This window comes from Saccoglossus kowalevskii, chromosome 11 (assembly GCF_978046115.1).
Source record: "Saccoglossus kowalevskii chromosome 11, keSacKowa6.1, whole genome shotgun sequence".
NCBI classification, from domain to species: domain Eukaryota; kingdom Metazoa; phylum Hemichordata; class Enteropneusta; family Harrimaniidae; genus Saccoglossus; species Saccoglossus kowalevskii.
The window spans coordinates 23,758,284-23,786,035 of record NC_140651.1 but is presented as its reverse complement, the minus strand read 5'-3'; the positions used below and the strand labels follow the sequence as shown (position 1 = coordinate 23,786,035).

Below are 27,752 nucleotides of genomic sequence, written 5' to 3'. Positions count from 1 at the left end.
AGAGTTTAACCCCTTTTCCGTGACGACTGGTCAGCCAGGAAAAGTAGTCCTTTGCTTGGAATGTAAACGTCGCGTCCCATATGCACTTCATTGAGTCTTTGCAATGATAGGTTCCATCTTGCACACTCACTTGTTAGGTCGAATCACCTGATTTGCATATTTAGTCAACGATAGTGATAATTATGTGATCTGGCGCTTGTTCATACTGCAGCTAAGCCGGCTTAAATTTGGGATTTGGCCCCCTACCAGACATGACTTACTTAAGCCGGCGATATATATAACCCACTTAGGCCAACATAGCTAAGTCGTTTCCAAATCTAAATTATCAATTAAACGGTTAATTTTCTCGATGTGTATTGGTTCGATATTGATAAATTAAACATAATTGTAGAGTTTGGAATTAATAATGATTTTAAAATTGTTACTATACCGATTATATCGAGTCTTCGAGATGACCAAAATTTCAGTGTGGACTTGACCGAGTCTAATAATCCCGAAAGATTAGAGTCACATACTTTATTATTGTTGTACGAGAAAAATCAACAATTTTGATTGGTTATGGCCATTTGACCCTTAACGAGATATCTTCATGATTCTTCTACCTCCTCAATCACGTTGCTCCCGTTTAGTCATAATTTACGGCGAGACGAGTGTATTTATCAAAACTGTTTATAAGTAACAAGCGTCATCAGCTGATAAGAAAGTCACATTTTTTTACAACCTTTGATACCGATTCCATGGATAGAGCCGTTTGATTCAGTGGAAATAAGTGGGAGTATCACCAGGGATAATATAAATAAAGACGAGAAAATAAGGTCGCCCTGTCTGCTTCCACTACTAATATTAAAGTAGATGGTTGCTTTATAAAGATTGGTGTCGAATTCGTTTATTTCTCGCAGTATTTTATCAAAGAAAGTGACAACATTCCTGTTAGTGTTAATTAACTGCGTTTTATTCGAATTTTTATAGTTAGATTCTTTCTAAATTAAGGAGATGTGCGTCTGCTCGTGCTCTGGTGATTGACCCTTCCTTTATGTGGTTGTATTGAAGATTTAGTTCTTATTTTTATCAGACGGTTGTTTAACTATTTTTTTTAAACTCGTTTTAAAGCAAACCTTATTTTTTGTATTAAAACCCGTTCCGTTTGGACTACTTAATCACTGAATGTCCGCAAGGCCCAGAAAGGCCCCTTAAAGTTGAAAATAATCACCACCGGTCCTGTCAATATTATGGTTAATAGTAAATTTCGGATCCCTTTATAGTTGTACGTTTAGTTACATTGCTGTGTTGGCCTTTAATCCAGCGGAAAACTGCTTCACGTACAGCACTCCCAAGTCTCCTAGCTTTAAGTTTCCTGGCTTCATTCCATCCTCAAAAGCGGGGCCCGCACTGGCAGAAGCTTTTTCTTTTAAAGGAAATCTTCCCAGGTAAGTCGTCCATAACATATACAGTGGGGTGCCTTTCAACGCTGTTTCTGATGGCTATAACCGCGTATCGCTGTCGTCGGTAGGTGAATTCAACCAGTATATGGCAGTGACTTTGTGCATTTTCTATTACAATAAGGTTAAAGCGCTTTTTAAAAATATTTGCAACAAGGTCTGTTGAATTTTCACTTGGCATTTCTTTTTTTTGGTTCAAAAACGTGAGAATCCTGTTTCAAATATATTATCTCCTTCAAGTCAAGTTGTTTCAGTTTTAAAAAGTTGTATATGACATTGATGGTTGCCACTTTCTATTCTAGCTGTCTAGTCTACTGAGGAGTGTTGATCACACATGCTCAGGATTTGGACACACATTTGTCTGATTGTCCTCACATAAAATCACGATGCAGTCGTGCAACCATGGACGTGCATTTGTTTTGTATGGTATACATCATTTAATATCGGTTTCTAAGCTTGAAGAACAGCGCTTGTTCTTAATTTCCAGTGGTCATTTTCGGCAAAAAGTGCGGGTAAGTACTTCGCAATTTCCAATTATAGTATATGGGTGTATAACACGTACCATAATAACATACACCTTATTAACTTACAGAAAACTGTTACTAAATTGACACACGTTTTAGGCGAAGTAAATTATTCAATGACCGCAAATTATGTTACATTTTTGTTCATAACTTTAGATAGTATTAAATATTTTTTCAAATAAGCCGTGTGGGCTAAATTTTACTTTTCGACCAATGATTGCCAAGTGCACTAGAATTCTTATATTTATTATTTCAGGGCGCACAAAATGTATGACATAAGTGTTTGTGAGTACTATATACGTTATGAATGACGTATATACTTATAAACAATTTTTCTTTCAACAGTATTTAAAAACGTCAAGACGTATTTGTAATAATTGGAAAATACGACAAATCTAATGTTTGCATAGAAAGGTTCGCAGTCGCGCTTTTAAAAGTTGTATTCGGAAATCATTCTGAATTCATAATTGGGTTTGTGAAACTGGTGTGAAATATTTAATGCCAAGAAATGTGAGAAAATAGTTAGAAACATCAAATGCGACGCAAAACGAGCAGTTTGGGGACATATTCCCACGATTTGTACAAATTCGGATCATCACTTCTTTCACGTTATTGTTCATATAAAGCATTATTTAAGTTGTACTGTCCTTAACATTTTGTTGAAAGTTCTTACATTTCAGACCTAAATACAATTACGAATGTTACGGCATTCTATTTCATATTTCGCGGTTTATCGTGCCAGTTTTGTTTTCATTACAATAACTTCCATCATGCAATACTGTTTTTGAAACATGTCAAACTCAACTGACCTAAGAAGTACTATCGGTACACGTGATTTTCAATTTCAAAGTTGCATTTATTCTATAGTGCATATTACTTTACATATCAAAAGCTTAAACTTGCATTTCTACATTGTATTATGTGCAGAAAATCTCCCTACTCATTATTGTAACCACTACGAGGCATCCTGAAATATTAGAGCTTTGATGCTAACCATGGAAACAAGGCCATGGTGTCTCATCACGCAATCAAACGTAATGTCCGTTGATGCTATTACACAAGGTCGTTTGTACGAGTGCATTTCGATGGTTGTATGGCTCACTTTATTTTAGAAATATCCAGGATTCTTTTAGAGATAATATTTCTCATAAACTGTACAGAAGTGCAAGCCAAGTGCTTCCAAGGAACAGTGAAAAGTGTTTTGCATATCATTCAACTTTAAAACAAACACAAAAAATATACGACAGTAAAGCCTTAACAAGTCAACATACACGTTTGTAATTCATTTGACTTTTGTGGAAATACAGTAATGTAACATTGCACTAAGATTACCAATGGTTATGTGATTGATGCCCGACCCTTCGGACACGAAATCTTTTAAGTTCCCACTTAATCAGTGAAAACACGATCGTCCTAACATTTTCATAGTTTCAAAAGAAAAACCGAACTACAAGAATATCTTCTTCATTGTAGCGCACAATACTTGATACAATGTAGCATTCTGGGTGACATGCAAAATAAGGACAATTCTACAACCGGTACGCAGTTTAACATGTAATCATAATTCCGATCAAAGACCACAGATAACAATTACGTTCTCATATAAGACAAATCTCTCTTTTTGCATATTCTAAATCCAGCAGTCGCCATAGCACAGTGACTTATGTTTCAACAGTAATGTGGGCAAGTTAAAATAAAAAAATATTTAAATTTCATGTATAAGCATAGGTTTTGTTCTTCACAATGAACACATAACCAAATTGTCGACACGACCCAATTTGTATCGGTTTAAATTGGAAAAAAATCAAAATGTTTGTGAAAAATTGTCCGACAAAAACACGTGACGCTCTTGTGCAAACTGCAGTCAACAACGTGTCTGCTTCGACCACGTGAATTCGTTATTTTTTTCTAATACGTACTTTCATGTTTGCGTTTTAAATAATAAACTTCGAACTAATTATACTGATTAGTAGTAGAATACATTCAATAGCTTTCCATAATGCTAAATGTACTAAATAATGAACTAAATTATCATCGACTAATCTATTCAGAGAAGGAATACCTTCAGAGAAATCAACATTTTTTGTATTTGGTTTGATTAAATACACGTGTTTCATGCATGGAAATTATAAGATTTCTAATACAGAGAATATCCATCTATCAATGAGTAAAGTAAACAGTGTAATACTAAGCTGCCCGGCAATGACCAGTGATTTATACAGTTATGCAACTGATAGGCGATGAAGCTCCCATTTGTAGTTAGTCAGCTTATCTTCATGTTACTTCGACCCTCTCCGTACTAGTCTGGAAACGATGCCTCGACTTTGCTCATTAACTATGTAAATTCATTCAAAGTTCAAAAAAGGGACAGCCGCACATTTGTTTCTGTGGCAACTATCAGTTGATAAAGCGCGCGCAGAGAACATGTAACTGTCACCACCATCGTTCGTTACATTATCATATTCAGATGTACTAAATTTATCAGCCAATCAACGTCGCGATCACCCACTGACGAGGCAGCGTTCAAAGAGAGGGGATAGAGAGGGTCGCCATCGTAAATAGTTATTTAAGTTACATACATTTATAATATAAATCATGATATGATAAAAGTCACATATAATATCATATACATATACAGTCATTCTATTCTTTGAGGAAAAAACGAACAAATGCCCATTGTTGAATATTCATACTGGCTATAGTATAACGTGAATAGTAACTGCTATTCCTTCGTACATCATCACCAGTTTACCAGTGTCTAATCATTTGATGCTTCACAGCAGCCCACGTGCACAGAATCTGTAATAGTAAATGACAGGATAACTGTAAACGTACGATATTACAAAATACATGTTTGCATCTCGAATGGAGATTCCGTTAATATAAATCACCATGTGTTCAACAAACATGTCACGTGGTTTACTACTCCAAAATACAGTTATCTTGTATTATTCAAATTGATTACTTTGACTATATCATTGAGATGACAAGTGCAGAGTGAAAGTTGACAAGACATAATCACTGGACAAAGTTTATATTTTCGAATTACATTACAATACATTATACATCACAGTTGCTGAATTCCAAACGTTTAATATGGAACGGCGTTATTATATGTAGTCCCGTTATTATGTTAATAAGCAGTCTCTATTTTTGTAATATGTATTTGCGTTTTTATAATACGTAGTCCTATCTTTAGGTTATGTAGTCTAGTATTTATGTTATAAGGTTCAAGCTATATGTGATCAAAAGAAATAACTGGATTTAGCTAATTTGTATATTTTTGGGGTTGGGCGTGGTAATATTAATAATAACCTAAAAGATGACTTCCGATGATAAGGAAGCTATTTTGAAATTGAGTTCAGAGAAGTAGGTTCTGAGAAGTTGGTTCTTCTGAAAAGTATACACTACCCTTATTGACCTGTAGTTGGCCGCTGTCATGTGTTGATTTTATCTACATGTACATGTATTGTCCATTAGGCGTGTGGTAGTGCTAGTCGTAAAATACTACAGCAATGTAATTTACGACATGAACCGTGTCGTAAAACGTAGACCTTGCGCATTCGATATTATTTTACATTTCACTGGCCTGGGTATAGTAGTTTAAATTGTAGGTGTAAGGCGATTCCAGAACAAAAGGTTCTAGTGGAATATATGAATGGAAAGAAATTGGTTATTCAACCCAAGACAAACTAATTCCAGACAAAGAGCTTCAAGTCGTTGTAAATGACCGACCAACAAATCAAAACGCGGCTGTACGTGATCTGTGTTGACACGTACGTATTCTAGGCATCAGTGAGCGATGAAATATTATAGTTATTTTTGGATCCATTGCTACATTAACGGTTTCAGAAGTGCATTGGTAAATTCAATGCAAACTGTGTCTGTGGTTTCACAATCCGTTAAAAATTGTCACTATGCCGGCGGTGGGGGGGGGGAGGGGTACATCGAACTTGTCTAATAGGGACGTGCCCCAGAAATGGGTCTCGGTTTTTGGATTTTAGGTATAAGTATCTGTCTTATTTCTGGTCAAGATTGGTATATATATCGGTAATATTTTTCCGATTTGGTATACTTGTCCAACCCCGAGTTTCTGATAGCGGACCCCTAAGGAGATCAAAGAGAAAGGAACTGTTGTTTCTCATTTAACAACCTAAATAACCTGAACATTGTGTTAATAATGTGCTCTTTTGTAAGTGACAGAGATGTTTCTATGGTCAAAATACATATTTTAATAAATTAATATACAATGCAACTGTAGGCTTACATGTGCTTCTATTGACAATGCTCTTCTAATAGAACAAATACGGTTACTGTTTTATTTGGAATTGACAGTGATGACAGAAATGGTACTTTGGTATAAATATGGGTATTGATTTTGCCACTATCCAGGTATAAAAATGGCCACACTTTTGATCACTCAGGGGCACCTTCCTACCCAGTTATGTATCAACTGCCCCAGTCACCATGCAAGGATGTACAAACTTCTGTCCGCGTTGAGGTTGAGGTTGAGGTTGAGAGAATTTGAAATTACGTCACAAACATATCAGATGCAGTCACTGGAACTGTTCATCGAAAAAGCTGTTCCATGAGGATTATTTGAGGACAGGGAAACACTTCTCTATTTCTTGGAGGAAGGGAAAAATTTAGCAATTTTCAAAGGATATGAGATATTGAAATTTGATAGGACTGGTTATGAACAGCATCCCCAGTATTTCTCCGTCAACTATATAGACCTGTAAAATGTATTGTGACATAAAAAGAACATTTTAACATACATTCACCATAAGCGGCTTTATTTCAAACACCAGAAATTAGTAGGGTTGTACCATACCTGCCAGAAAATCTGTGGCAATAATAAATTTCATTTAGTTAGGCCTAATTACAGATTACAGCCCCAGACAGAAACTATTAGAGAATATACCCGGGTCCAATGGGAACACCCTAGGGTAACATTCTCCAAGTGGTCACCCAGGACGATCAAGGGTTTGAGGCCTTTACGTCTCCATTCTCCCAATTGTTTCCGGTGCACCACAGCAGGTTGCTCGGAAGCTTGGGTAGGTGGGCGGGTCCCACGGACTTTCTGGTAGATATGATTAAGTAAACACACGGGTTTGTACAACCCTACTAGTTTACTAAATCACCTACAAGAAAATCCGGGAAAATGATAAATTTCATTTATTACTCGTTAGGCAGAGTAGCAAGCTCACCGGAGGTGGAGAAGCTCTGACGGCTGAAATAAAAAATTCGACATAAAAAGGCAGAAATGGGGCCCTTGGTGGTGCAGGCTGGGTCCATGAACACTATTTGACGCGTCATCACTGGTCCCAACCTGTAGAGACCCTCCTCCATAGGTTGGAGATCTCTCAGGTAGTAGTTAATGAAGACATTCTGAGATCTCCAGAATCCCACTCGAAGCTTGTGCTCGAGTGAGACACCAGATGGAACTAGGCAACGAACTGAAGTCATACTGCCAATAAGGCACATCAGTTCGCGCATAGAAGCCAATCCCAGACCAGAGTTGGCTGGCAAGCTCCACAAGGGAGTCGCACAGTGCCTGAGAGGGGCGTACAATCACTTGCTCTGTGTTGAACTGCATACCCAGAAAAACTAGGTTGCGGGACGGTATGGGGTTGGACTTGAGAATATTTATTAAAAGGCCCAACTCGGGGAGGAGCGTTTGCGTTAATCGCAGATGCTCCGCAAACACCTCCCTGTCTCAGTTGTGGCATAACCAGTCAGCGAGGTATGGGTTCAGATAAACCGATGACTGGTGGAGCAGCTGGGTCACCTGTCTAAACACACCATTCGGTGCCATGCACAAACCAAAAGGGAGAGCGGTAAACTGGTAACTTTGCCCTCTAAGGGGAATCTGAGATACCGACTGCAAGAGTGGTGAATGGGGATGTGGAAATATGCACTGACAGAAGCACCGAAGTCGGTGTTTCCATCTGGAAGTGACTGAGGTCTAAGACAGGACGCCAACCCCTGAACTCTTGGGAACAAGGAAGATGTGGGAATAGAACCCTGGATTTAACCCGGGTCGTCTCCACCTTGACCTCGTCCCTCGGTAGAAGACCAGAGGGAGGATGAGGAGTCAGAGTAGGAGGAGACCGGAGAGGACTCTGATACCCCGAGACTCTACTGCGAATGTCCAGGGGTCAGAAACTCTCCTGCGACAAGCTGGTGTGTGCTGCTTGAGGCGCGATCCTACGGGAAGGAGCGGATGGGGTTTAGAACTAGAGCTCCCAAAACCCATGCCTTCAGCGAAGGAGAACGAAGACGGGGAGGCTGAGCCCAAGGACTCCAGAAGGCGGTCCTAGAGTGGTACCAGAGTGGCCACGTTCTTGGACCTCTTCTGACACTTCCCGCTACCAGTCTTTTTCTGATCCTTAGAAGGAGACCACAAGTGTTTAGATCCTCGCTGGTTCTGGTCCTTAGCGGGGGACTTATTGCCTGAGCCAACCTGCGGTTTTGGGTGGAACTGCTGGCCGAAAGTGCTAACTGCCCTAGCCAACAAGAATGATTGCTTCAAATGGATATGATCCTGAGCAACCACCAAAACGACCACCGCATCAGCTAGCCGGCCACCAAAGAGCAGGCCACGCACCCAAATCCTTCTTTGCAGGTGATCAAACTCGTCTCCCTCTGGAGTAGGGTAGGCACACTGACTCAGTACTGCCTCGAAGGAAACTGCTCCTGCCAAGAGGGCAGTATGGACTTGCAGGATGTCTCACATAGCGACTCTCTGCCCAGCCAAAAACTGATCTATCTGCCCGAGGATCGTGGTTCATTGCTTAGCAATCAGGCGGTCAGAACTTAAAAGGTTGAGCTGACGCTCTAACACCAAGGAAACCCATTCTACAAAGTTCTGCCCGCAGCATTCGATGCACTTGCAGGCTCTGGTGCCAGTTAAATGACCATGCAAAGTGGCCTTCACGATCCGTGCAACCCACCTTAACATGAGTACAGGGATTGGGGTGGGAAACTCGTTGAAAAGGTTGTGGCATCACACAAGTATCCTAAACCAGGGATCCGTCGACGGTTTTGCATAGCCCTGATGGGGTATCGTCTCCTCCAATTGAAGGCATGGGACAGGACTGACCCAAATCCAGGATCAGTCTTCTTATCCTTGTCTCCCAAAGGGTACCAATCACCCCGCTCCATCGTCCTCTGAGCCCCCTCCACAACCTGGGTCACACGAGGTGCCCAGGGGAGTTGGTCAACGGGCATGGTCTCCATGCCGGCAGTGGGATGAAAAAGGGTCCAAAGGTGATTGGCAACTCCTTACCCCCGACAAGAGCAGTGGAACAATGCATGCCTCTCCAGTAATACTCCACAATGGGGGAAAGTCCCGCCATCGGTGCTTTCGACCTCAGTCCGCGATAGGAGGCAAAGCTCATATTGCTACCAAGGGAAAAGGGAGATATTATTCACTCACTGAAACAGACACATCGGTAGCTGTGGCTGGGGACTTTTTAGAGCGACGCATACCAGCTTTCCACGATCGCTTGCCATCAGCTTTAACCCCACCTCAAAGTGCTACCACGATCGAGAATCCCACAGATCGCAAATTCCCTTGTGGCAAAATCCCTAGCCCTGTTTGCGACCATAGCCAAAATGACAACAAATGTGTTTTGGGTCCCAAACTGGCAGCTCTAAAAGGCCAGATGAATGTAACTTATGTGCCGAATCTAGTCGGCACGTTCGCCAAAAACGGGAATTGAGGCGACTTCAAACTGAGCTGGCGATTCAACAAAAACAGATGAGGTCTGGGGCCCTTATAATGGAAAGCCCTTACCGTAATGAAGAAACTGCTATTGTTGATCGTCAAAGCACACTAGATTTCTAAGAAGCCTAGTAAATACTGTAATCTGCCTCTTTTGTTACGTAAACGTTCAGTTGAAAAATATATTCCTATGAGTGCGTCCGTAAACAAAACGAGAATGGAGACAGTAAGGCCTCGAACGCGTGATCGCCCAGGGGGTGAACCCTTAGGTGATGCCTTTTACTTAGAGAATGTTACCCTAGGGTGTTCCCTTTGGAGCCGGGTATATTCTCTGATAGTTTACGTCTGGGGCTGTAATCTGTAATCAAGCCTAACGAGTAATAAATGAAATTTATTATTTCCACGGATTTTCTGGTAGGTGATGTAGTAAACATTCGAATTAATAAATAATAATAATAATAATTCAGGAAATATAAGACAGCCCGTATCCTGAGGTATCAAAAGTTCAATTTGCTTGTTTTGACCAATCAGATTGCCGGAATTTCTATTAAATAGTATAGGAATATAGAAAATCTATTATAAGCTCATAACAAAACCGAGTCAAAATATAAAGATTGGACTACGTAACATAAAAACTGGACTCCATAACACAAGGACGGAGCTACACAACATAAAGCTGGGACTGCATGGCATAAAGACTGGACTACATAACAAAGAAAGGTGCATAACATAAAGTTAGGACGGCATAGCATAAGATGAGATTACATAACAAAGTCGAAACTACATGACATAAAGATGGGACTGCTTAACTACCTCTAACATAAAGTTTGGACTGCATAACATAAAAATGGGACTACATTACAAAGTCTGGACTGCATGACATAAAGATACGACAGCATAACACAAGCAGCCTCTCGGCTGAGATAGCTCTGATGTTAGCAATGCACATTACAATTAATGAACTGAAGATATCATTAGAAAATGAACTATATATATATAAAAAGCAACGGGACAAATCTGAAAGAAGTCCACACGTAGTACGTATATATGTAATATAAAAGCAATCGGACTTGTGGTTTTCAACAAGAAGTCAAAAATATCACTTTTTACCAAAAATGACAAAAATAATCATCAAAATTAAATAATTGTAAATTTCACAACGAAATTAACAAATCTGAAAGAGGTCCACATGTAGTACCTATATATGTAATATCAAAGCAATTGGACTTGCAGTTTTTAACAAGAAGTCTAAAATATCACTTTTTAATAAAAATGACAAAAATATTCACTAAAATTAAAGAATTAAAGATATCATCACAAAATGAACTAATCTGAGAGAGGTCCACATGTAGTACCTATATATGTAATATCAAAGCAATTGGACTTGCGGTTTTTAACAAGAAGTCAAAAATATCACTTTTTAATAAAAATGACAAAAATATTCACTAAAATTAAAGAATTAAAGATATCATCACAAAATGAACTAATCTGAGAGAGGTCCACATGTAGTACCTATATATGTAATATCAAAACAATTACACTTGCGGTTTTTAACAAATATCACTTATTACCAAAAATGACAAAAATATTCACTAAAATTAGAGAATTAAAGATATCATTACAAAATGAACAAATCTGAGAGAGGTCCACATGTATTACCTATATATGTAATATAAAAGCAATTGGACTTGCGGTTTTTAACAAAAAGTCGAAAATATCACTTTTTACCAAAAATGACAAAAATCTTCATATCTTCAAGATATCATCATGAAATGAACAAATCTGAGAGAGATCTGCCCAAGGTACATATACACCAAGTATCAAAGCATTCAGGCTTGTAGTTTTCAAGAAGAAGTCGAAAAAGTAAAACATTGACACGAACGACGGACGACGACGGACGACGACGGACGCCGATGACGGACGACGGACGGACAATCACTCATATGATAAGCTCCGCTCGACAAAGTCGACAGCGGAACTAATAAAGTTGGGGATACGTTACATAAGGACGGGACTGCATAACATAAAGTTGGAACTACGTGACCTAAAGGCGGGACTGCATAATATAAAGTTGGGACTGTATAACATAAAGAAAGGTGCATAACAAAGTCGGGACTACATGGCATAAAGACGAGACTGCATAACATAAAGACGAGACTGCATAACATAAAGACGGGACTGTATAACATAAAGACGGGACTACTTAACATAAAGTTGGGACTGCATAACATAAAGATACCACAGCATAACATAAAGTTGTGACTACGTGACATGAAGGCGGGACTGCATAACATAAAATTGGGACTACATAACATAAAGAAAGGTGCATAACAAAGTCGAGACTACGTGACATAAAGACGAGACTGCATAACATAAAGTAGGGAATGCATAACTTAAAGACGGGACTGCATAACATAAAGTTGCATCGTCTGAAACGCACGGTTCTGTGTCTTCGACCTATAGGCCTCTACACGATTCCGGGGATCGCATAGGCTAATTGCGTATCATAAGCAGTGAGATCTGATTGGGCGCGCCTCGAAACAAGGCGCCCAATCAGCTTGGTCGTACCAAATTATAAACAAAATTCCACTTCCTGTTTTTGTCGCTATGAAGACATCCTCCCCACACAAAACTGCGTTGATTGTCTGTACCTGATGAGGCTTGAGGGCACCAACACCGACAACTTTCGCAATTTTATCATCACAAATATCACGATTCATGGGCTCCGCCATTTTGTTTAAAATGAAACGCCAAAGAGGGATTTGTAACACGCAAACTGATTGGACAATGATTAGCCGCAACTGAATATTGGGGGCGCTGTTAGAATATTTATAGTATATTTGATGGTCGTTCTGCCAAGGTTTGTTTAGAGGCTTGGCCAAATAAACTTAGACCTTGGCTAGCGAAGATGATAAAGTTGGGACTGCGTGACATAAATATACGACAGCATAACATAAAGTTGTGACTACGTGACATAAAGGCGGGACTGCATAACAAAGTTGGGAATACGTGACCTAAAGGCGGGACTATATGACATAAAGACGAGACTGCATAACGTAAAGACGGGACTGTATAACATAAAGTTGGGACCGCATGGCATAAAGACGGGACTACTTAACATAAAGTTGGGACCGCATGACATAAAGACGGGACTACTTAACATAAAGTTGGGACTGCATGACAAAGATAGGACTACATAACATAAAGATGGAAATGCATAATAAGGATTATGTGGGACAATTACTTACACATTTCTAGTGAAGTTTTACTGTACTGGTGAAGTTTAATTTATACGTCATTGATTAGCATATTCAATCATAGATGGATATAATCGTACGACAGAGGGCGTGATGGCATGGAACCCACAAGTACATTGAATATATGCAACGGTCTAGTGAGTATATACACCCCAGCTACATAATACCGTAATGACTATGAGTATTATGTATCGGTGTACATTGTATTACCTTATTACGCCGACAAATATGTCTCAGGCTTTAATAATAATGTTTGAACTCACTACGGCGTGAGTTTAATTGCCACTAGGTCACTGACCTATATACCTAGATATAGCGGACATGCAAGGTGAACAACCTACGCGAACATTGTTATTTACATAATGGTTTTTACCCAGTGTGGGGGCTTAATTAACAGACATGTATATATTGGGTTTTAGTAGCAGTTCATACCAAAAATAATTTCCATACAATAAATTGGCAAATGGTATCATTGTCCCGGTTGCTATGGATCTATTTGTATCTGAAACGTAATATACATGGTGCTATTGCTTTCGTTTGTTAACCCAGTTTGGAGTTAGAGTGGTGTGTTGAATGATACAATGACAGACATATGGCTGGAGATGTTATCAACATTAAAAAAAAATATTTATAAATCAAAATGACGGGTAGAATTCAAATTGAGTTCTAATTAATATTAATGAGCTAGTTCATCATCATTCAATTCCTTTCATGATGATGAATATTAGTAAGTAGGTCATCGCAGCTGCTATGTCACTGGATTACATGCGCGCGCATTAGGGGCGTAGAAAATTTGGTGAAGACTGGTGAAACAGAATAATGCTCCCAGATTAAAAAAAACCTCCAGAATTGTATGAAAATGCAATACAAGTTTTTTTTTATATCACTTTTCATTCCTTGCACATTCAACTGTTCATCAGTATTATGTAGTCCATCTTGATTCTCCAAGAAAGGATTATGAGTGAAGTAAGACATAATAGCTACTGTTGTGAAAAACTGAGAAAACGATTTTATCTAGAAAACTAGAAATACTAACTTTTTCAGTGTGCATATTACTCGCATGTAGTCATAATAATGGAACATACATTTTTGCAAATAACAGAAAGAATAAAAATATTGCAGAATAGGTGAAATAAAAAAATCGTTATTTTGTTCGCTAAAATCAGTATGACATTTTTTTGTGCAAACTGTATAATCTACTCTCAACGATGAAATTTATAAAATATACGAACAATTGAGCAATTGGTAATGAATGAATATAATTATTTATATGCATACTGCCATGTTTCAAACTTTAAACTAATTTGAAGTCCTACCTTCAAAAAAATATGTGAAATAATTTTCTCAATTTTACACAAAAGTAGCTATTATGTCATGATACTTTACCCATAATTCTTTGCTGGAGAATCAAGATAGTGGACTACATAATACTGATGAAAAGTTGAATATCTAGAGAATGAAAAGTGATCTAAAAAACTGTCTATTTGAATTTGAATGGAAGCTGATGATCTGTATTTAAAAATTATTTATAAACTACGGTACAGTCTTCTGCCTTTCACTGTAACTGTGGCTGGAAATGTTTACAATCACACGTCATTTCAGTGATAAGCGACAACCGGAAAGGTGTTGGTCACGCCGGGTGTGCATTTCCATTAGGGTAAGAATTAGGCCAAAACAAACAAACTTATGTTGCCCTCAAGTCGGAAAATCGAAAAATTGGGTCGGTCTGTCGGATTTTTTTTTTTTTTTAAACTCGTGAAAACTAAGGGTATCGTAAATAGCCGAGGTAGATGGGAATCAATGCAAAAGACGTGTTTGCTCTTCAGACTTCATAGTATTCGGAACATGTCAGAGAAATACAGATCAACCCGAGTTTTAAAGTCGCCACCTATCCCCCGGGGCCCTGGGGATCAAACAACGGTCCGGCATCGTTAATTATAAAAGGAAACACTTTTTTCACTGCTTAAAATGGTGAGTTTTTAATATTTGGGACTATTAAAAAACAAAACAAAACGCGACCCGATATTTCATATTTTTCGGTAGCTGTGGGTCCATAGCTCTGCTTGTGTCGATCTGATGTTATAATAAACGTACTTGAAATTTGTATGGTATTGTCGACACAGTAGAGCTATGGTGACAGCCATAGAGTACCGTCCATGTTGTGCCGCAATAAAACCATTGCGCAAATAAACGATTCAAAATCATGCAATGTCTTGTGAAAAACGACTCCAAACTAAGGTCGATAGATTGTACATTTATTAAATACTCACCACAGCAAGGATTGAAACTTAATAATTTCAAATAAAGCCCATTCACCCGAGTATTCTTGGACGGTCACGCTAAAACACAGCTTGTCGCCATCTTACACACACTGGACGAGGTCGGTATCACATGATCAATATGACGTCACGTTGTTGTCATTACGTAATGCGGTTAGGGATTCCCCAAGAATACTTGCGTAAGAAAGTAGCCCTTTCATGTTAGACTTGTCGGTACACCCGATAAACTATACGTAATGGCAACATTAAATGATATAGTTTGTTCTTGGGAGAACACGTTCAATCGCATAAAACGTTCTTACAATCTGCATTATCATCTGAAACCCGAGCAAATTGATGTCATTACTCATATTTTGCGAAATGAAAATTGCTTTGCTGTGCTACCAACTGGATTTGGGAAAAGTATCTGTTACATGCTCCCACCAGTTTTGTTAAATGAAACAATCAGTGATAAACGGCATTACGGTTTGATTATATCGCCACTACGAAGCCTAATGTACGACCAGGTGCGTAGTTGCAATGCTATGGGCATTAAGTCATGCTGCATCACAAGGAAGAAAGATATGGATACAGAAACTATTGAAGGTACGTGAAATTTGTAATTGTCTCAAATTAATATTTTCTCAATGTTTTATCGAGATAGTAAAATTATTGAAACGTTAATAACTAGATTGGCCTCCTAGTTACTGAGACTGTATTCTGTATCATAGGTATAAAGAAAGGACTGTTTACACTTTTATTTATGTCGCCCGAAGCATTGTTATTTATTGACTCGTGGAGGCCAATTTTGCTTCAATCCAAAATTTACGGAGATGGAGTTTGTCTCATAGCCATAGATGAATGTCATGTCCTAGAATTATGGTAAGTATTTCCGAAGTTAAGTCTCCACAACTATATATTTAATTAATATATAATTATTTTTGTCGTTGTATTAGTATAATTGTAAACCAGCATTGTATTATTCTGATTTATTTTATTTAACAGGGGTGACGATTTCAGACCAACATACAGAATGTTAGGCGAACTACGAAGCCATTTTTCTTGTTCGTTTTTAATTCTGACGGCAACCTGCACGAATGTTATGAAACGTAACATTCTTAAACAATTGTACTTCGGTGAAAATGAGATGCAGCTTGTTTCCAAAGTGCCCGACAGGTAAATTAACCATTATACGTACATAAGATAATCGTCTCAATTTCGTTTCAATGTTGGACTTTACCTACGTATTTTCTAATATCGTGTAATTAAAGATGTGTGATATCATTACCTATTTCGCAATCTGACTGATTTACACAGAGTTAATTGTTAAATTAATTATTGAATTATTTAGGCCTAACATTAGTCTCTACTACAAGTTTGGCTCATTGTCCATTACTGAAGAGATGGCTTGGTATCTAAGGGAACTCAAAAGTGACGGCATCACAGCACGGAAAGCCATCATTTATGTCAGGTATATCATTTTTATACATATGTATAATAACAATAAACAGGTAGTTGATTGTTTTTTGAAAGTTTACAAACACGAGAACGTTTAAATGTAGATCTAATGTATAATATAATATAATATAATATAATATAATATAATATAATATAATATAATATAATATAATAACAATTTAGTAAATTACTGACTTTTCGACTTTTTCCTTGCAGAACCATCACTCAGTGTGGCAAAGTATTTGCTAATTTTATGGCCTACCTGGGAAATGCTGCTTATGGAGATGGAAACAAAGTTATACAAAACCGAATTTTGGAAGTTTACCACGGGGCATTGGCCAGCACAGACCAGGAGAGAGTTGTTTCACGTTTCTCGCAGGATAATGTTTTAAGATGTATAATTTGCACTGTGGCGTTTGGGATGGGGGTGAACATCCCAGATTTAAATATAGTTGTTCATTGGGGATGTAGTAACAGCATAGTTGAATACTGGCAGGAAGTAGGTCGTGCTGGGCGAAATGGTGATCCAGCGGAGGCACATTTATTTCCGCTGCCAAGAACGGTTTTACACGTTGAAGATGATATGAAATCACTCTGTGAACAACTTAAACATTCAAACATTCCATGTCTACGAGTCCACATTTTGGAACACCTCACTATTAAAGGAATGAATCCTCATATAATTGACGAGATAAAACATCGCAAGTCATGTGACATGAAATGTGAGTGTTGTGTTTGCCTCAATTGTAAGTGTTGCACAGCTTGTAAGCTTAAATGTCCATGTCGGGCCAATTAAACTCGCAGAGGTAGGCGTCGAAATACTGTCAAATTGCCATTTTTTATTTTATTTTTTGGTTGTTGTTCAGCATGTTAGAATTATGTTATTGAGTTAAATCTTCACACGCAGATAGCAAATATGGCCACATAGTGTTATGTTTATTGTGTACCACAGTATTGTGACAACATTGTCTTTTCATCCTGTGGTATATTTAATATGCGAATAAAATAAATGCTTCTTGGCAATGAAACATCGTTATATTCAGTTGTATTTATTTTCATCATCTTTTGGTGTCATCCTCTCGTGCGCGAGATTTATAAGTTCGACAATCAAGGATGAACTAAAATGATAAATCAATATTCTATTTGAAGCATTTCCCAGTATGATGCACACAAAAACTATTATTTCCTCTGTTCGCGCTAATTGAACAATAATTCATAATGTGATTTAATAATAAACTGACTGTACTGAATGACTGCTTGAAAACTTATTTCATTTGTAATCGGCACCAGAAATTTAGATAATGATGTTTTTAGGTTTCACTCTGGTAAAAAAATAAAGCTGATGAACATATTTTCATCATAACGAAGGTATTGCTTGCTATAAAATAAGGTGAACGAAAAAGTAACCCAGCCAACAGTAAAGGAATATAGCTCACTGTTTGGCTAACAAAGTAGTAATATTTATTGTTCCAATGTAACAATCCGTAATCCAATCATGGGAAACAACTAATCCTGTGGAAGGATTTCCTTCAACAGGTCAAGGGTTCTACAGTGTGATTTCAATCGGGATACCAACTTATCACCACTGTGAATGGCTACTTTATTTCGAAAGTTGGAAAATCCAGCGTGATACCGACCCGGAATTTGTTGAAATATGCCATCGTCTCTGTACTCCTTTACAAATTTGGAGACGTCTCGTCTGTAATTAGCAGATGTAGTTTTAGATTTATGAACATATTCGTCCATAAATTTGGTCATGTAAACACATTCTAAGTCAGTGGCCAATCTTCCAACCAGCTGACTACATCTAGCAACATGGGTGTTTGTGTAGCGACCATCGCAGTGTTTTAGGTTCTCTGCAATGTATATGGAAATAAGCATTTGATTACTAATCATATATAACAAACGGGTGTAAATACAAATAGATATTTTCACACATAAACAACGGACACATATATGCCGAAAGTATTGGTTGGGTTGATGTAAAAACATACATTCAGTTAGTAAAAAAAGACCTTTCACCATTCCTAATTGTACACTTACGTTTAAAGTCATTATTTAGATACTCGTTAACAAGATCTAGCGGTATGTTGTCCCCAGCTCCTCCTTTCAGGTTAGCAGTGCTATTCCAAAGCATTTCTTCTCCTTGCCTTGGCGAAACATAACCATTTATACCTGAAGTAAACGTTGAATATATTAACCAATATTTACTTGTGAGGATCGCCAGTAATTTTAATCACATATTTGAAAGTTACTGAAAAAACGATAAAATAAACTTACATGCTAGCAATCTATGGCCAATTATAAGATATTTATAATGGTTATTTTCCCAGAAATCTAACATTGAAACTCTCCAATTCGACATCATTGCGGGACCATCGTTTTCGCGTTCTGCATCTCTTTCTGCCATATGGAATAACCCTCTCCATAATACATGACAGGAGTAATTGAAGAGGTAGTCAGCACCGGTGTCCTGGTCTGGCTTTGATAAAGGCCCTTTAACTTGACAGTCATCTGAACAAAACCAAGAACCATCTAGTGGAAAATTTATCAACAGATAATTATTATTATTATTATTTTTATTATTATTATTATTATAAAAATATGTAGTTATGGGCCTATCAGCTTACCTGGGCATTGATTCAAACCAACACATCGCATATGAAACCATTCTCCATTAGGGCACATGAACTCCCTGTCACACCCTATCCACTTATCATCATCAGTATCTTCTTTCTTTTTACAGAAACAATAAATTGATGATTGTTCACAGTCCGGGCTACACCACCACTCGTCATCTGGTACAGATTCAGGTTGTAATTCAACACAATCGAGGTGGAACCATCTGCCTCTTTTACACTGTGAGAGTGCAGAACATTCAATCATGGTCCCTCCTAGGTCTGTGAATAAAGGGATGGTTTGTTATATTGTATTGAGTTCAGTAGTAGAATCTATCTTCCTATTGCGTTGTTTCACAGATCACCATACATGCACATACCTGTTTTACATACGCAATAATCATCATCTTCATCATCATAATTATCAATGCATGGCTGTTGATCACTATCACTAAGTGGTACTTCATCTACATCCGGCCAAATAAAAGAAACTATTTCCTCTGCTAACTTTTCAACGTAGTCTTTCTGCTGGTCCGGTTGAATAGTCGGCTTATCACGTAGGCTGGTCAGTCTTCTTAAATGCATTGCCAATAGACAGGTATAGCCTTCGGTCATAAAGTTAAGAAAATCCACTGTGTGATTAACATCATCAATCACCTTCTTTTTCACTGCACGGTGACCAAACTTAATTTTGACATGGAATAAAGACCCACGTGCACTTGCCGAACTTCCACTGAATAGTTTGTTCATGGTGTCCTTCAAATAAAAGAAAAAATTACACATGCATACATACATAATTTATAACATTATATTTATATTACGAGCATGTAACTACCCAGTATTTACCTGCATTGTGATGCACCTTTTGTGGAACTCCTGGGGCCTTGGTTCGAGCCCAACAAGACGATTGACATGGTCTTGGCTACATGCCATAGAAAACCTGGCATCAACCATACGTTCAATTGATAATTGATCACCGTGACATACAACGTTATAGAGGGGTTTTCCATTTTGTGATGGTACATACTGTCCAAGATGTCGCATTATCTCAATCACACCTTTGCTGGAGGAAGGGTTGGCTTTTATTACACCAAGGTTAACCTGAACAACGCAAATATATCAATATCCAGAGTAAGTATATAACCACTGACTTGGACGTAGTTAGAAATTTAAATCATATTCCATCATGCTATAGTCCGAGAAACCATCCGATTTATTGTTTGGACTGTTATATATTACTGTACATTTCGGCCGTAGTATAGTGTCAATTTCCATTGACCTATTTCAAAACGTTACACTTCATATTGGTTTAAAGACTTTAACGTGAGTTTAGACTATAGTTAGAAATGTGTCAAGATGGATATTTAGTGTGAAATGAGTGTAAAGTATCTATTTTAATTGTCATCATTTTACGACTAACTTTACTGCGACACAACTTAACACCATAATAGAGTAAGTTTAGTTTTGGGTGTGAATATTATGTGATATTGGGACTTACAATCTCACTCTTTAATCGTGACTCAGAAGAGTACTTGTGCGATATATGCCATTGTATTTGTGTGTCCTTGAAACACTCAAAGTTGCGCACAAGAATACGCTGAACTAGTGTTTTCATCCTTGTTCTTACTCGAGTCCAATCACTCTGTGAAGGCAAAAAACCGCAACAGGGATATCGACTGCTTTTTTGGTCCTGATGTCATCGTAGTCGCGAAATGATATACGGTTTTTGGTAGCGAATGACAGTGCCCAGAGCATCATTTTATTTTTAATTTTCTGGGATTGGTGTCTGGCTTCAGAAAGCTTTTGAACGTTGTCCCAGCACAGACTGTATCCGGGTTCTACAGAAATATAGCAGAGAAGCAAAAATACATGTATATTACTGTAAATGCAAGAGGGCAGATCTATCGGAAAATGCATACAGAATAAAAAAAGTAGCATTAAAATGATACCTCTTACTAAAATCGGTGTAAGGGGTTGCTTGCCTGGACAAAATACAACATTTCTCAGGAACTCGCAAGTCGGACGGACGTCGTTAGGTTTTAGCTAGCATTAGACAATATATATTATCCTAAAATTGTGTCTCCTGCAATATTGAGGTCACTTATACCAAAATAAACACGTCATGTATATTCAAAAATAATATCTATGTGGGAAGCAATATAATGAATTCAACATGCCTCTTTCGAAAGTTTCTACGTCATCTTCAATATCACTGGCCCCATCTGGGCTCATTGAAACACAGTCTTCATCGGATCCGTTAGTTGATTTGGTATGATCGCTCTCTGCCGATTCGTCAAACTCTGAGATCAAGGAAGAATGTACGCTATCGTCGGTGTGCACACTGCTGTCACAGTTTGCAGAGAGTTCATGCTAAAGAAAATTTGGATAATAAGAGTGATGTTACTGGTGATAAGAGGGGCGTACTGTAACACCAAAACCAGGCGTCACTAAAATACGAAACTAAGACTATAATTATAAAAAGACGAAAACACAAACCTGAATATGTTGTTTCCAGATTATTATTTCACTATCGAATCCTTTACGTAAACGGTCAACAGAGTTTCTTGTGGCATGTATCCCAATGCTCAGTCCGATCTTGTTAAACCATTTAAAAATCTGCGCAAAAAACCCAATTTCATTGATTCGTATTGCGTACTATCTGTACTTCGCTACGTAACACTCAGAAACATTGATATTGTATTATTACGAATAAAAAAGTTTGTATACTGTTGAATGATTCGGTACATCTCAACAATATTAATACAAAAAACTAGTTTAGCAACTAACCTTTTGATTGCAGCCACTTCGGTACATTTGAAGTGCGTTAATATTTTGTAGAAAATTAAATTTCCTGGGTTTTCGCAAGTTTAGTATGGTACCAATTGTAAAACCTAAGCCGGGAACTAAGGAGCCACACTTTCCATCATCGTCACTGGTAAAAAGAATCAATAAAAAGTCACTATATTCGTACATCTGAATTGTGTCAAACTGAATTTGAAAACATATCAGGAATCCAAATACATATTTCACTATTTATGATTATTCCGTGTGATTATGCAAATTCCATTGTTTTGAAAAAAAAAATTACATATAGAATAATATAATATTCGCTCATTAGGTTGACACTTATCCTGACAGGTATAAATTCAATATTACAAAACCGTATGTACATTCATGGCTTTAAAAGGCATTATTTGAAATGTTTTTCGTGAATACAAACATTTTTATATTTGTATCAGGATTTCGAAGATATTTGGATAATTATTTAAATTACTCACATACAAATCTTATCAGCGGACAATCGGTTTGACAGGGAACCTTCAATTACAGCATGTAATATTGGCAGGTGCTTCCTAGTTTCATTTAGAAAGCGAAACCATTGAAACTTCTTTATGTTTTCAATTGTGGTTTCTTGGGACGGTATTCGACTTGTTTTCCAATAAAACGAAACTTCCTGTCGAGATTCATGTACCAGAAGACGGTGAAAAACATCTCTAAATTTACGACTGTTTTTCAGAAGATGTTTAATTCCAGACCAATAATTATATTTCTTGATGTGATTGATAGCAACATCTATGAAAGTAGACTTCTGTAAATAATCAAATAATATTAAAATTAGTAGATGAACCAAGTATGCAATATTCCTCATAATGAAAAATTTTGAATGAGAAAATAACAATGGCTTTAAATATAGGTTGATAAATGTAAATTAGAACTATATAAAGAATTATCGAAATACATACCTCTGCGTCTGTTTTCTCTACTACCGGTTGCATCGATGTCGTAACTTTTGGTGGAAGTTGAAAAACCACTTGTTTGGCAGACGTTGCCCCTGAAGCCTCTTCTTCGCTGGATTTTCTTTTAAATCCAACACAGGGAGAAAAACATCGTTCGCGGAGCTCGTCTTTAACACATTGAGCCTTTTCTCTTAGTTTGCCAAACCTACAGATTAGACTGTAACATGTTTGGCAAACAAAACCACCATTTTGTGGTTCCTTGGACAATTCAACTAGAATGTCATAAACAGTGAAATTGGCACAAACATTTGTGCCAACTCCATATCGTTTCAAACCTTTATTGCGTTTCTGAAACGGTTGGTTGCAATAAACACACGTTATTGACGCAATGCCGGACATGGTGTGTACATTCTTGGGGAATCCCTAACCGCATTACGTAATGACAACAACGTGACGTCATATTGATCATGTGATACCGACCTCGTCCAGTGTGTGTAAAATGGCGACAAGCTGTGTTTTAGCGTGACCGTCCAAGAATACTCGGGTGAATGGGCTTTATTTGAAATTATTAAGTTTCAATCCTTGCTGTGGTGAGTATTTAATAAATGTACAATCTATCGACCTTAGTTTGGAGTCGTTTTTCACAAGACATTGCATGATTTTGAATCGTTTATTTGCGCAATGGTTTTATTGCGGCACAACATGGACGGTACTCTATGGCTGTCACCATAGCTCTACTGTGTTGACAATACCATACACATTTCAAGTACGTTTATTATAACATCAGATCGACACAAGCAGAGCTATGGACCCACAGCTAATTTTTCGGTCGGTTGCTGAGGCCAACAAAACAATTTTTTTGGCCTAAGGGCTATTGTAGAATGATGGTTATATAACACGGCGGGGTCTAACATTGTGTTATATTATACAAATTTCGAGTCGGGTAAATTAACATGTATGGCAGGTAATTTTATGTCATGAATTAAATAATAATATTTGAAATGGTAGAGAAGCCATTAAGCCAATCACAATTACATATTTGATTTTGCATGTAAGCTTGGGCCGATATTTACAAATATTTATAAATACGTTTACAAAAATAGGTTCTGGTCACACACTGTATAAGTAAGTGTAAACAAGTAATTAAATTGTACCTTAACACGTGGCGATGTCACATAAAGTGATGCCACCATTTGTCGCTTTCCACGTGACCCGGGTTCAGATCTTTGGTAAAACACTCAATGGCGTAATTTTGGCCATTATTATTGTCCCATATAGTGCGACCACCGGTTTCGCAGTAAATCGCGAATTCTAGACGAGAACCAATTCCAAAATCCCTGGACACCGCAAGCTCGAATATAATCTTTGCTGTGGTAGGTGCTCTGGGGCCTGCGCCAACATCGTCGGTTTTGTCTGAGGCGGAGATGGATATACCGGAACTTTCCGATTGTTGATCGAGTTCCTTTTCTATGGCTTGGCCACAAACGTCTTCAAAGGTTCGCCAGTTATTTCGGGTGTATCGAATCTTGACTGTTTTGTCGTCTCCGTTGTTAGCTACCCTAACGGTTACACGAACACCTTCCTGAGTGCATTCCACGTTTTCAAGGCATAGGCATTGTTCTTGCACCCGTTGTTCAAATTCATTTTCTTCATCCACTTCAGGCAACGCGAACGTAGCAGACAAATTTTTGCGAGGGGGGAGTCGCCTACTGTCTGGTACGATACCCAGGGTCTCGTAGACAGCATTATTTGAATGGAACTCGCTGTTAGATATGTCGTCGATTAAAGAGGCCTCAAATTCGTCAACGAACTCTCTCTCCATTATTGTATACTTCTCGGCGGATAGCTACGTGTGTGTGTCACATGGCTAAATTGCGAGCACAACGTGCATGCGTAAATATAGATGGGGGCGTTGTCCTAGCTTCTTAACCCAATTATGAGTTCATTACTCTGGTACTGTTTTGCTAGGCAACACTATGCTACGTACAAGTACATCCGAAGGTGTATTATTTCCTCGTTTGCTTGAATTAAGTAATTTTAATTATTCGAACTTACAATTTAAAGACTAACACAAAACATCTGATTCCTAATGCGTGATTCTGTTTTGTCTGATGAGAGGTTAACCTGGGGGCATACGCATACTCTGTTACGTCAGGTGAATAACTCAAACGGTGACCTATACTATAAAAAGACGCCAGCAAACATCGAATGTAGAACAAGTAGCTTGCTTCCCCAGCATGCATTGCGTTGAAAGAAATCAAAGTTCAAATTTCGTTTCCTGGGTTTTGCGACCCCATGAGATTTTGTCCGTAACTCAGTCGTTACAATCGCGTTCCCCAACGACCCCAATTATCACCAGATGTTGGAGTCTCTGAACTCTCAGCTAATGTACCTGGGGCGGGAAATAAGACCGTTGTGTTTGGATTGTATAGAGACTACACGTGGTAACAATAGATCGTGACGTGTTAATAAACAACATCAACAACAACAACAACAACATCACATAATTATAATTAACATCAGCGAATTAATTATCGCACATTATCACCTAAACCAAAACAATGGTCCCGCCAACCCAGAAATTATTCATTCATCAATTTTCGTTATTTTTTAAAAAATTTGTAACAATTTTTTGGTTTAAATCATTAGTCAAATGGGCTACTTAATTGGCGTAGATTTACGGGAATCTAATACATTATACGACCGTAATAGTACTTATGTAACAAATTTCATTTCATATTTAACCGCGTAACATCAATAGATGCGATAAATACATACATGCGTCAGGGTGTCCAGCTATTAATGTCATCAGTGCTCATTGTATCATATTATCCGCTGCCTAGTATATCTCAGGATTCAACACACAGAACACGTGCTTGAATAGACTGCAGCGTGAATCTAATTGCAAATCTGTATCTGAAAGCAATATAAGCGGTGTTGTTGCTCTAGTTTGTTAACCCCGTTTCGGGTTCATGACTCGGCGAATGTACTGTGAGGTGAGCAACACTACACATCTATGCATTAATATATTTGCGGTGTACTCTTTCTCCTTGAATGCAAACTGTGACTGATAATTAAACAATAATGAACGACCCGACAACCCATAATGGACGAAAGCTCACTTTGTGCGACATATATGTACGAGGCGTACATATGTCGCACAAAGTTTACTTGAGTCCATTATGGGTTGTCGGGGAGTTAATTATTGTTATTAGTTTGTAGCGTTGTCAATACCAGGTGATTTGCTGCCTCTAAAAAGCGAAAAAAAATTAGAGAAAAATATACAGTGGACGGAATAGTTTCACAGTTTCCGACCCGTGAATTTGAATAATTTAAAATGTTTTTTCTGAAAATTGTTTCCACAGTCTCATATGGCAAACTAAGAAAGAAACTAGTTTTAATCCATCAAATATTATTGTATTGAACTCATTTACCTTGCGGGTAAATGAGTGACTGGTGTGTGGTGTGGAGTAGCATTACAGTGATCGCCCGAGCGAACGGCACACCGTGACTGGTACGCCGTATCGGTGTCCACTGCGGCCTTGCACTACACAGTACGCTAGATCGCCGCCGTGGTCCAGCTGGATCGACTGTGCGTAGGGGTGCGTACCCGGGGTACATGTACGTAGTTGCATCGTTACCCCATCCCACTAGTGTTTTCAAACAATCAAGGTAGATATTATTGGCAACTGTCCTGTCTGTGTAATAGTTATTTTAAATTCCACGGGAGGGCGGGGATTTGACGAATACTAAGAAGCCAAACGAAACGAACATGACCGGAAAGCTAGTGGGTGTTAGCCATCCTAGAAGGAGAACCAACAGTGATTTTAATCTCACTGTATAAATAAACAGATACACACCTGAGAACACGGATACTTTCATTTATTTATGCAAACTGTGCCCGGACTGTTACATTTACCAGGAGTCAACGCCAAGGAAATACAAGTCACGTCGGTCATCGTCGATCTCGTTTCACAACCCTGTACTACTCACTACAAAAACTGAACACATTCATCTCTCTGTACTCGTAGACATACATTGTACCCCATTTTGTTTATCGCATTTGCTTGGATAAATTATCATCAGTTAACCTCACTTCATCAACACGATAAGGCGAACTAATCAGGGGGCCACCAGGACAGCGGCATCAGTCGCGGAATCTAGAAGAGCGCGTACTAGATGGAACGCTTCGACCGAACGCGCGTTAGCGTACAGAGTCGACGACGATGCCCTCAAAATATTGTCTGATTTCGATATTGAAATCCGCTGTTATTGGTTATGGACCGTTTTATTTGATGCCGATGTTGGTATTAAATACTTGTTATCTAACAATTTCTCTTCTTTTTTTAATAGTTTCTTGTTTATTCGTTTTCGAAAACGACATTGTATTCATATCCATGGTACAGGGCCTTGATGCTCAATAATGTCGCGAATAATCTGCTGCAATGACGTCATAAAATCCACTGGTATTGATAATGCTATAATATAATATTCAGCAATGTGTTGGTCACCCTGTTGTCAAGCTCTGAACATAGTTTTCAAGAGCAAAGTATGTACGTGAAAGTTTTGCTTCTGTCAGTTTATACTGTGTTTGACAAATAATGATATTATTTTGACAAATGTTATGCACTGTCTGAGTGCTCAGTGTTGAGGTGTGTTTGTTTATGCCACGCCGTTTCTGTAAATGGACCACGCCGCTATTAATTTTGAAAGAGAGTCAGGAATACGCTGA

At 38.1% G+C, this 27,752-nt stretch overlaps 2 protein-coding genes across 2 annotated transcripts; both read right to left on the bottom strand.

The window, feature by feature from the left end:
* Positions 1-2,798: 2,798 nt before the first annotated feature.
* Positions 2,799-24,871, bottom strand: LOC144360544 (protein phosphatase 1 regulatory subunit 3D-like). Its single transcript, XM_078013219.2, has 2 exons — positions 24,175-24,871; positions 2,799-4,762 (listed from the first exon to the last, which is right to left on the bottom strand). Exon 1 carries the CDS (start codon positions 24,840-24,842, stop codon positions 24,192-24,194), a length of 651 nt encoding a protein of 216 aa, XP_077869345.1. The 5' UTR covers positions 24,843-24,871; the 3' UTR covers positions 2,799-4,762; positions 24,175-24,191.
* LOC146736542 (uncharacterized) lies at positions 17,867-21,292 on the bottom strand. The gene is made up of 7 exons (XM_085505036.1): positions 20,782-21,292; positions 20,130-20,384; positions 19,664-20,039; positions 19,296-19,565; positions 18,946-19,200; positions 18,709-18,840; positions 17,867-18,521 (listed from the first exon to the last, which is right to left on the bottom strand). The coding sequence occupies exons 1-7, from the start codon at positions 20,896-20,898 to the stop codon at positions 18,172-18,174; spliced, it is 1,755 nt and encodes a 584-aa protein (XP_085361162.1). The 5' UTR covers positions 20,899-21,292; the 3' UTR covers positions 17,867-18,171.
* Positions 24,872-27,752: the final 2,881 nt, after the last annotated feature.